The 12,328-nt window shown below is 37.0% G+C and overlaps 1 protein-coding gene across 2 annotated transcripts; it reads right to left on the bottom strand.

The window, feature by feature from the left end:
• Positions 1-1,505: 1,505 nt before the first annotated feature.
• On the bottom strand, positions 1,506-10,732 carry LOC127130375 (sorbitol dehydrogenase). 2 transcript variants are annotated; one of them, XM_051059404.1, is made up of 6 exons: positions 10,340-10,732; positions 9,072-9,139; positions 3,114-3,350; positions 2,487-2,777; positions 2,208-2,395; positions 1,506-1,863 (listed from the first exon to the last, which is right to left on the bottom strand). In XM_051059404.1, exons 1-6 carry the CDS (start codon positions 10,449-10,451, stop codon positions 1,671-1,673), a joined length of 1,089 nt encoding a protein of 362 aa, XP_050915361.1. In that variant the 5' UTR covers positions 10,452-10,732; the 3' UTR covers positions 1,506-1,670. The 2 variants fall into 2 exon arrangements, with proteins under 2 accessions (XP_050915361.1, XP_050915355.1); XM_051059398.1 differs by lacking the exons at positions 1,506-1,863; positions 2,208-2,395; positions 2,487-2,777; positions 3,114-3,350 and adding an exon at positions 3,357-8,733 and having other exon boundaries at positions 10,340-10,418.
• Between the last annotated feature and the right edge of the window lie 1,596 nt (positions 10,733-12,328).

Raw genomic sequence — 12,328 nt, forward strand, 5'->3', positions numbered from 1 at the left:
AGTTTTGACGCTAAAAGTTATTTGAACCGCAGTAGAAAAAAATGTACAGTTTGATTTAGTTCGATTGATTTTAAAAAATTAAACCGAACCAAATCAAACCAACTAATACGGTTCGGTTCGGTTGGTTCGATTTCTTACAAAAAAATAATAATTATTGAGTCATATATACACATATAGACATAGATGATAACATAACTTTGTATCTAATCATTCTTACATTACTAAATAACAATAAAATTTATCATATTTGAACAATAACTTTTAATTTAATATATATAAATCATATTAAACAAAAGTGAAATAATAAACATAAAACAATATCAAAAACATTAAAATGAAAAAAAAATAGAGTCATTAGAGAATAAGAGGTGCGATAAAAACGAAATTAGAAGAGATGACATTAGCAGAAAAATGAAAAGATAAAAAAGAAAGAATATAAGAGAATAGAGATTAGAGAAGAGTAGGTAAAAAGTATCTAAAGAAGAAGGACCGATCCTACTAAAATAAATTTTAGAAAACTAAGATTGAAATCCTAAATATAAGGGAGAGAAAATTGTTTGTATTCATAAGGCTAAGGCATAATTAATAGGTTTATGTTTGAGTTGGATGTTAGTTAAGTGAAATTTGAATCGTAATATAATATAATTTGATTTAGTTTGATTCGGTTTACAAAATACAAACCACATATTCTTTTAAAAATATAACTCACACATCCGAACCAAATATAATTTTTTTTCAATATTCAATTTAGTTTAATTTGATTTCCAATTTTCTATTAGATTGATTTTATTTTGAACCCCCTCGACTCTCCTTTGGTATAAATGGTTCTAATTTCACTTGGTAAAAGCAAGTATCTAATGAAGGTTTTAAAGTTTACAATCTTAATAGGTTTCATCTTCTTATGTTTAGATTTAAGAAATGACTATTTCTTATAGTTAAAATGCACGACTTTTCCCTTCATTAAATTTTTATTCCCCTAAATTTTCCATGATAAACTTTTTAATGAGACAATTGATCAATCATTTTAGTTTTATGAGTCAAATAGTCCTGATTGAAATTTTATCCTTTTAAAAGAGAATAAATGAGAAGCTACGGATTCAAACCGCATCCCTATCTGATGTTCTTGTACAACTATCAATTAAACTGCCTTAACCTCTGCGCATCTGCATCTGATGTCCACTATCAATTGAGTGGCCTTAACAGGAGACTAACCATTTTAGTTTTAGTTTGTATTATCATTATTTTCTTGGGTTTTGACCTACAAGCTTTTTATTTTTCAATGCTACATTTTAACTTTTTTTACTTTAAGAAAAAGTATATCATAGTATATTTTAGTCAAACTTTACTATACTATGTTTAGCCTTTGAGGAATTCTCAGTTTTTCACTTCTGGACTAGATACAAGTTTGAAAAGATTTTTCAATCAAAGATATCTCTCTCTCAACAAAGAGGATGAAAAGTTTAAGCACATAACACATACATGACAACTCTAAATCAGAGAGAGGATAAGAAATTTAAGTTTCTTCAAGGCTTTTCTGTCCTTACTTATTGAAGCCAATTTATTCACAATCCAGATTATACATACACATTGAACAATGGCATGAACAAGAAAGTATAAACAAACTTTTGTTCAAAGTAAGAGAGTTTGCAAATTCTATTTCTAAATAGTATCTAAAGATTGAACATGACCTTAATAGCATTACCGCCACGAGCACTTGTTTCAAAGGCTTCTTCCACTTCCTTTTGCGAGAATCCAAACCTATGAGTTATAAGTGGTTTTACATCAATTTTGCCACTCCTTAGAAATTCGAGGCAAAGAGGCCATGTATTCTTATAGCGGAAAATGCCAACAACATCAACTTCCCTGTATTGCAAGAACAAAGAAAAAGTCAGATAAGTGTCGAAAAAAGTCATGTGTCCCAAAAAAATGATTTTATTTCTTTGCATCGACACTTTTAATCGGTTTCCGACACCCGTATAACACTACTCATACAACACAACACGCCTCAAAAAACTCAGACAAGTGTTTCAAAAAAAATTGTTGCTTTCTTTGAAACACACCTTATGCATTTTTTTGTTCCCAAATCTCACGGTTAAGCATATAATGAAGCAATGCTAACAAAAATCATGAATTAGTTAAAAACAACGAGATCAAAAGTATATTTAAGCGTATCTTTTAGGTCCCACTTGGGAGTTAGGTGTGAGTACCTTGCAGCAGCTGGTGTGAGTGGCACGGTCATTTCAGAATGACCCATTCCGACGAGACAAACTTTGCCTCCTGGTTGAGTAGCAGTCAATGCGGTAGTCATGGTTTTGTTAAAACCAGCACAATCAAAGGTAACATCTATACCAGCTCCCATAACATTATGTATTTGCTTAACTTCTTCACCTACATCCTGTAAAGCAGTGCATTCAAAACTTAGTTATAAAAGTGTTTATTAAAATAGAAATTTAAACCTGTTTGTTGAAACTTCTGATTCAATATACCTGAATGTTTGTTGAAACTTTAACAATATCGTCTGCGCCAAGACTTTTTGCAACAGATAAACGATGGTCATCCACATCCACGACGATAATCCTAGGTGCCCCGAAAGCACGAGCCGAAAGCATTGTAACAAGTCCGATAGGTCCTGCTCCCATAATCAACACATTTGTTTCCGGTCCGATATTAGCTCGCCTACAAGCATGAACGCCGACACTTAAGGGTTCACACATTGCCCCTTCCTCCAAGCTCACATTGTCTGGTAGTTTAAAACATAGGTCTGCTGGATGAACTATCTGAAAAGAGAAAATTGTAACTCAAACACGGGTTTCATTTGAGATGATCGATCTAGTGCATGTATCACAACAAGTTCATGGGGGCAATACGGTTTTGTCTACATATTGTCATTGTTCAAATTCTACTGTCCTAGAGTCCAATAGCACGACTACACCTGCTATTTGACAAAATATTGTACTAAATAGTGTATCGAAGAACAATAGCAATTTGTTCAAATTCCGTTACGCTATAGCCACTATTCGACAACTAAAATTCTTATTTTTAGAATATTTGCAGTTCTAATTGGACAAGACAAAGAACTGTACTTTGGGAAATTATGAATTCTTTCAACAAACCTGATTAGCAAGGGAACCATGAACCGGTGGAGTAGCAAAAAACTTCATATCAGGGCATAGATTATATCGACCAAGTTTACAATGGTTGCAACGCCAACAACTGATCCCAGGCTCAATCGCGACACGGTCACCAGACACCAAAGTCTTGACCTCACTACCAACTTCTTCTATGATCCCAGCACACTCATGACCAATAACCATTGGTTCTTTAACAATAAAATCTGCACATCTCATTGTCTGTGATAGGATAATATAACAGTTAATATGATTTTGAGAAAGAAAAAGAAGAGAAAGGATAACAGCAATGCAATTGTATTCAATGAAGGATTCACAATTACATGTATTAGGGAAAGAGAAAAGATGCAACAAACTGGTAGTGGAATACCAGCCCTAAGAAGCACGTATGCCTCTGCCCAAATCACCTAGAGGTGACCCCACAAAATCATAACAGAATTCTTGGCTACCCATCTCTGCCTCCACTCACTCCTTATATAACCTTTTTCTCATGCCACTCATACATTCTTAACCACGTCATCATTCCCCTTTCCTTTTGTCTTTTTCCTCTTATAAACCTTCCACACCCTTGGCTTAGGCCCATAATCAAAGCCCACATTCTGCACCCTGTTTCTATCAACTCCCACCTCCTTAGAAACAGCCTTGTCCTCAAGGTAGAATTCAGGAAATTGCCCAATTAGAAGTTCATTGTCTTCCCATGTCACATCATCAATGGACCGGTTCTTCCATTGGACCAAGCTCTGCTGCACTTCAGTATCGCCTTGCAAAACAGTTCTAGAACCCACAATCTTATCTGGATACGCATCAGCAGCCTCATTTATCTCCAATTCTCTAGGCAGTTCTCCTTGTACCTCATAGTTTCCTACTGCTCTTTTGATTAAAGATACATGGAACACAGGATGGATTTTTGACTCGGCTGGAAGTTTCAACTTGTATGCGACTTCTCCAATTTTCTCTTCCACCTGAAAAGGGCCATAGAATCTAGCAGCCAATTTCTGATTAATTCTTTTCACTACCGATTGCTGCCTATGAGGCCTGAGTTTTAAGAAAACCCACTCTCCAACGTCAAAACATAAATCTCTTCTTCTTTTGTTGGCATACCTTGCCATCTGCTCCTGAGCTTTCAACAGATGCAGCTTGAGTTGCTTCAAGGCTTCATCTCTCTCTCTTAACTCAAGTGCCACAGCAGCTACTTTCGTTTCATTAGTTAAGAACTTCAGTAGAGTAGGTGGCTGCCTCCCATACACCACCTCAAAAGGGGACTTCCCAATAGAGATATGATAAGTTGTGTTGTACCAAAATTCAGCCCACGGTATCCAATACGACCACGTCTTGGGATGGTCAGAAGCAAAACACCTCAAGTAACTCTCCAAACACCTATTGACTACTTCCGTCTGACCGTCGGTTTCGGGATGGTACGATGAACTCATCTTAAGTTTGGTTCCTTGCATTTTAAATAGTTCCATCCAAAAATGGCTAATAAAAATAGGGTCTCTGTCACTGATTAGGGAATTCGGAATTCCATGTAATCTCACCACCTCTTTGACGAATAACTCAGCTATGGATTTTGCAGTGTAAGGGTGTTTTAGCAAAATAAAATGGCTGTATTTGGACAATCTGTCCACCACCACCAACACAGCTTCATATCCTTTAGACTTAGGCAAACCAGTGATGAAGTCTAAAGAAAGATCCTCCCAAACTGCATTAGGTACGGGCAGTGGTTGTAACAGTCCTCCAGGAGTAGTAGCACTGTACTTCTGTCTCTGACACACATCACATGACCTCACATAATCTCTTACACTTTTCTGCATCCCTACCCAATATAAAGTATCAGCCAGCCTCCTGTATGTTCTCAGAAAACCTGAATGTCCTCCAACTGGGGTATTGTGGAATTCTTCCAGCAACCAAGGTATTGAAGGTGATGTTGGTGAAATCACCAACCTCCCATGATACAATAAAACTCCCTGTTTCTCATAAAACCCAGGTCTGCCATCTGGTTTCTCTCGTACTTCGGTTATCAATCTTTGAATATATGGATCATTGGCTATCTCCTCCAACAATTTCTGCCTTTCGGCCCACATAGGATAAGAAATGATGGTGTTAAATTCTCCCTCATCATAGCATCTGGATAAGGCATCTGCTGCCCTATTTTCCGTCCCTGGTTTGTATCTAACTTCAAATTGATAGCCCAACAATTTGGCAAGCCAACATTGTTGATCAGGAGAGGAGATTCTCTGCTGTAGAAAATGCTTCAGGCTCTTGTGATCTGTATAAACTACAAACTCCCTGCCCAACAAGTAATGTCTCCAATGTTGAATGCATAAGACTAAGGCCATCAATTCCTTTTCATATACCGATTTTACCAAATTGCCCTCAGATAATGCCTTGCTGAAGAAAGCTACAGGTTGTCTCTGCTGCATTAAAACAGCCCCTATACCTCTGCCCGCAGCATCACACTCCACTTCAAAAGGTAACTCAAAATTAGGAAGCATCAAGACAGGAGGAGATGTCATAATTCTCTTCAGGTCATTGAAAGCCTTAGTGGCCTCCATTCCCCAATTAAAATTGTCCTTCTTAGTCAATTCCGTGAGGGGTTTTGCTATCTTGCCATAGTCCTTGACGAATTTTCGGTAGTATCCCGTGAGACCTAAAAATCCGCGCACTCCCTTCACATTTTTTGGTTCAGGCCAATCAAGGATACACCTCACCTTCTCCGGATCTACGGCAACTCCTTCTCCTGAAATTATATGTCCAAGGTAGTCAATATGAGTACAGCCAAACTTGCACTTTGATTGATTTGCCACAAAGCAATGGGCTGCTAGGCTCGATAATACCAGCTTCAAATGTTGTTGGTGTTCTTTAATGTCCTTGCTATATATTAGGATGTCATCGAAGAAAACCAAAACAAATTTTCTCAAATATGGTCTAAAAAGATCATTCATGGTGGCTTGGAAGGTAGCCGGGGCATTCATCAGTCCAAAGGGCATGACTAAGTACTCATAGTGACCATTGTGAGTTCTAAAAGCTGTTTTCGGAACGTCACTCTCAAGTACCCTAATTTGGTGATACCCCGATTTTAAATCGATCTTGGAAAACATAGTAGCCCCGTACAGCTCATCTAACAACTCGTCTACTATGGGAATGGGATACTTATCTGGTACTGTAGCTTTGTTGAGAGCCCTATAATCCACACACATCCTCCAGCTCTTGTCTTTCTTTTTGACCAATATCACGGGGCTAGAATAAGCGCTCATGCTTGGTCTGATGATTCCTGCCTCCAACAATTCACCCACTTGCTTCTCAATCTCTTCTTTCTGATGATGAGGATATTTATATGGCCTAACATTGATAGGACCATGCTCCGGATACAATTGAATCCGATGCACCTGTGTCCTCTCAGGAGGTAGTCGAATCTGATCTGTAAACACCTCAGGAAACTCCTTCAATACATCATTCACTCCATGTGAGACTGCAGAATCCTCTGCTTCTATCGCCTGAAACTGTGACCACCACCAATCTGTTCCTGCCCTGTTGTGAATGTCTTCTAGGAAAGTGTTCAGATACCACTGCCTCATATTCCTATTTCCCTGCCCTTGAAGCTTTACCAACTGATTTCCATGGAAAAATTGCATCGTCAATGTTTTCCAATCCATTACCACTTTCCCTAAAGTACTCAGCCAAGAAACACCTAACACCATGTCCAACCCCCCTAACTCCAACACCAAAGCATCAATAATAATCTCTATCTCTCCCATCTTCATACTAACCCCTTTGCACACCCCTTTTGTTATGACCATGTGACCATCACCCAACTTAATATTTTTTGCAGTTACAGGAGTGACATTAAGCCCTAAAGCAGTAGTTACTTTAGGTGAAATGAAATTATGACTTGCCCCACTATCAATCAACACCAACAAATCTACGTTCTCAATTTTACCTTCAACCTTCATAGTATGGTGCTCCCCCATACTCCCCAGAACTCCCATCAACTTACATTCAACTTCGATTTCCTCTTCACTTTCCTTTGCCACCTCTTCCATCGTCACGATTTCCCCTTCCTCGTTCATCTCTTCTCCCTCACCCAAGATCAGAACCCGCAAGGTTCGCTCAGGGCACTTGTGTTGGGTAGGATGATACTTACCTCCACACTTGAAGCATAACCCCTTTGCCCTTCTTTCCGCCATCTCATCGTTGTGCAAGCTTCGTACACCCTTCCATCTCTCCGACGACCCAGAACGGTGGTCGTTCTCACTCTTGCGAGCTGTTGATGCGAATGACGAAGTGTGATTTGCATTAGATCCGCTGGAACCCGTTTTCTGCCCCGGGTTTGACCCACCCGCTGTTAAGGAGTGGTTTAGGTAATTGGGCCCTTTTTTATTTTTTAATGACCCAACCCAATCATTTCGGCCCAAACGTTCATACCCCCCTTTCTTTCCACTACGACGCTCGTCATCGTCATCTTCCTCCTTCAATTCGTCTTCCACGTCTTTCGCAATCCTCATCATCTGCATACGATTTTGAGGATTCAAGGTTCGAACTCTCCTCCTAATCTGCGGTTTCAGACCACTCATGAAATATCCCAGGTATTGTTCTTCCGGGAGTCTTCCCACCTGCGACGACAACAACTCGAATGCTTCCACGAACTCTTCCACACTTCCCTTCTGTCTAAGAGTAGACAATTCTTCAAACGGATTCTCCAACCTTCTTCCTCCGTATCGTGCGATAAGCGCCCGTTTCAACTTCTCCCATGATAACTCATCTTCTGTTTCCTTCAAAAGGTTGAACCAATGGATGGTTGCCCCTTCCATGCTTAAACGCGCTAATTTCACACGCATATCATCAGATGTGTTTTGCACATCGAAATAGATCTCAGCACGTGTGATCCACGCCACCGGGTCGTCACCTTCAAACAGCGGAAGCTTCACCTTCTTCCCTGCAAGGCGAGACTCACTCTGTGATGAGTTACCCTCAGAGTTCTCCTCCTGAGTCACTACCTTTTTTCCCAACTGCTTACTCAGCTCCGTCAGAATCAGGCTCTGTTGTTGCATTTGTTGAGCGTGGTTCTGCATTTGTAGCGCAAGCTCTTGCAGCGTCGTCGTTACATTCCCTACCTGTGCCTCCAAAGCGTCAATCCGATCGCCCATCTTAGGTTTCCTTGGCATCTACAACCTTCGTTGGCAGTGTGATTTGATCCGGTAGGTCAGACCAATTGATAGGATAATATAACAGTTAATATGATTTTGAGAAAGAAAAAGAAGAGAAAGGATAACAGCAATGCAATTGTATTCAATGAAGGATTCACAATTACATGTATTAGGGAAAGAGAAAAGATGCAACAAACTGGTAGTGGAATACCAGTCCTAAGAAGCACGTATGCCTCTGCCCAAATCACCTAGAGGTGACCCCACAAAATCATAACAGAATTCTTGGCTACCCATCTCTGCCTCCACTCACTCCTTATATAACCTTTTTCTCATGCCACTCATACATTCTTAACCACGTCATCATTCCCCTTTCCTTTTGTCTTTTTCCTCTTATAAACCTTCCACACCCTTGGCTTAGGCCCATAATCAAAGCCCACATTCTGCACCCTGTTTCTATCAGTCTGAGAGTAGTAAAATAATCAATAAAAATTGGAACTTTTTACTAGAAAAAACAAAGATAAGTGCGGAAAATTATGTAGGAAATCACTTGCAAATAAAGATTTTCAAACTCATCAAAGCTCCAAATTGGAACTTAGCCTCTGTTTGTTTCCGCATCCAAGAGGCAAAAATACACGCATCTGGCCAATGCTCCAAATTGGAGCTTCTTACTTGTTCACGTTTTCTTTGCATAGGTACGCGAGAAATTGCCTCCAAATGGTTTACCAAACACACCCTAAGTGTATCTTTTTCAAACGTATTTAATATTGTAATCACATGTAACAATAATAGTATTACCTACCTTGAGGTAGTGAACATCACTCCCACAGATTCCAACAGCTTTCATTCTAATTCTGACATCATGAGGTCCTTCAAACATGCAAAATGAAGTAAGCCAAATTTAGCAATGAGACTTGAACTCTATGAAATCGATTAACACAAGGTCGTCAAGATCTCGATCTAGATCTTAAAATCTTACGATTTTGCAATCTCACCGACCCTCAACGATCCCGATCTTAAGTAGAATCATGTGTTGTAGCCAAATTGTGAAAAAATCGTAAAACCATTGATTACGTGCGATCTTAACTGGTCACGATCTACCGTTTTTCGGCCACCATCATTACAAGCCCAGAAGGATGTAAAGATGCCGAGACACAACGATTATAGTTCGACAGAGGTTATTTTTCCTAGAACACACCTGGCTACCAAAATATCATGTAAAAGAAAACTTAAAATATATAGTATTATTTTTTGTTTTAGTAATATCTTACTATTTTTTGTTACGATCTATGTTTTACGATCTTGCTACCCCCTTCTCGATCTTATAAAAATAACTGGGTAGGATCTTCCGATCTTAGTAACTATCTTATGTTTCATGATCTTACTATCCCCTCCTGATCTTATGCAAGATCCCGATCTTGACAACCTTGGATTAACAACAATGTTGCCACAATCAAGTAATCAAAAACACGCCATATTTCAATTTTGAATCCAATTTATTAATGAGACAAAGTCTGGTATTGCTTGACTGTGCAAACATTGCCACCTTTCGACTAAAAAAAAACCAAATTCCAAATCTCTAACAATTAACTAAAACTAAACCATGCTTGCATTGCAAATTTGAACTTCGAATCCAATTTTATAATCGATCCAAAGTTCCAAGTTGCTTAACTGTGTAATTTTTGTCATTTTCCAACTACATAGAATCCTAATCCCAAAACTTTAACAATGAACTTAATATGAACCATGCCCACATTTCAAGATTGAATTTTGAATCTAATTTATTAATCAATCCATAGCTCTCTCTGATTTGCTTTTCCTGTAAAAATCATCATTTTTCAACTACAGAATAATCCAAATCCCTAATCTTAAACTATAAACTAAATCCATAGCATGCCAAGTTTCAAGTTTGAATTTTGAATCCAATTTACACATCCATCCAAAGTTCTGATTTGCTTTCAAATTTTTCATCTACAAAATACCCAAATCCCTAACTTTAAAAATGATCTTAATCAGTAGTATAAACAACAAGAAAAATAATAATAGTAAAAATGAAATTTAGATGAGTACCAAGAGTTGGAAGGTTGAAAGGTTGAATCTTGAGAGAGTTTATACCAACAAGCCAGGCAGCCATATTCTGTTGTTCAACATGATCATCAATTGACATTCCCCCTTTACCCATTTTTCTTAATCACTCTCTGAAAACTCAAATTCAAAATCTAATTTTTAACGTAAATATCAAATACACGAGGTTTTGTGTGTGATATAAAATATTGGGTTGTTCTCACTTGTCATCCATAATCCTTTTTCTTTATTTGGTTGATTTCTCATCCATAATATTTATTTGTACTTATCTTTTCCATCACTTTCGGCTAGTGTTGCTAATGGGTTTTTAGACACAGGTTGATATATTTTCATTTTTCCCAATATATCATTAATGTTGATATTTGTTTTTAATCACCATCTTCAATTTAATTTATTAAAAAATCAAAAACAAGTTTAATAGCAAGATTTATAGCAAAACTTAGAGCCACTTTTTGAGATGTGGACCTATGTATTACATAGACACAACGCGTTATTTCATCTTTGAGATTAGGATTTTTTTTTTTAAATATCCAAAATTTTAAAAAAATTTTCAAAATTAACCATTTTTTCAAAAAAATTACACAAATGGGCAAAATTTGCCCTAATTGTGTACATAGGCGCCACCCTAGTTGGCGCCTACCCTTAATGGGTAGGGCAAGTCGCCACTAGGGGTGGCGCCTATGCCCAATCCCTTTTTTTTTTTTTTTTTTTTTTTAAATGTTTTATTAATTTTTTTTTTATTTTTTTTTTTAAATATTAGATATTTGATAAATATATTTTTTTTATAAATTATATTAATTTATATTAACACTTATATATAAATAAAATTATTACAAGATATATATATAATTTATATATATATATTAATTTATATATATATATATATATATATATATATATATATATATTAATTTAATTTATAAACAATTAATATTATACACATTTAATTAATATATATAAATATTTATTTACAATATATATATATATATATATATTATATATATATATATATATATATATATATATATATATATATATAATATTATATATATATTAATTTAATTTATAAGTAAATAATATTATTTATAAATTTTTGGGAGAATTAGGGTTAGGTAGACTGGTGTACAACCCAGATCTTTTCCTATAAATAAAGTGTTATTTCCTTGCATTTTCTTCAACACTGTTTCCTACCACCTTCTGTATCAAGTTGAGTTCATGGCATCCCCAAGACCGTCGTCATGGCAGCGAACATCATCAAGGCGCCCGGATCCTGAACCAGTAATCTTAAAAAGGGATGGGCATGTTATTTTCTCGCCTTTGAAACCCCCAATGGAGATGAAATTTTGGAACATCCGTTCGTTGGACCAACTAAAAAGGTCCTTGATGTCTTGGTTAGAGGGAGATTACCAACCTGGTGAAGTCATCAGAAGGATTCAGAGGCTTAGAACAAGGTTCTCATTTGAAACTGGAGAAACGATACGCTGGTGGGTTGAAGTTGAAAGCGACATTGATTGCATCCAAATGATGCATGGATCAGACGACATAGTGTTAACTGTTGTAATTTCTTAGATTTTAATGGTTGTTTGTCATGTTGTTGTTGTATTTGTTATTGTTCTAGTACTTGTTCTTGTTTTAGTACTTGTTTTTGTTCCAGTATTTGTTTTTGTTTTAGTAATTGGTGTTGTAATGTTAGATGTTTGTGTTTGTTGTTCAAGTGTCATCTTCTATTTGGAATAAAAAGTAAACTTTAATTTAAAATGATTTTGGTACACAGATTTATGAAAGTGAAAACTAAGTTGTGGAACTAGATCCACGATATGGACATTTGTTCTTATTATGCCCTAGTTGTCTACATATGCTACACTTCCTCTGCATTTTCTCTGCGACGTCCATTTCAGTTCTAATGCGCCTGCTATTTGGGCGACCACTTTTATTCCGCCGCATCGATTCGTTGTGCCAAACAATTTCCCCGTC

The sequence above is a fragment of the Lathyrus oleraceus genome, chromosome 1 (assembly GCF_024323335.1).
Source record: "Lathyrus oleraceus cultivar Zhongwan6 chromosome 1, CAAS_Psat_ZW6_1.0, whole genome shotgun sequence".
Taxonomy (NCBI): domain Eukaryota; kingdom Viridiplantae; phylum Streptophyta; class Magnoliopsida; order Fabales; family Fabaceae; genus Lathyrus; species Lathyrus oleraceus.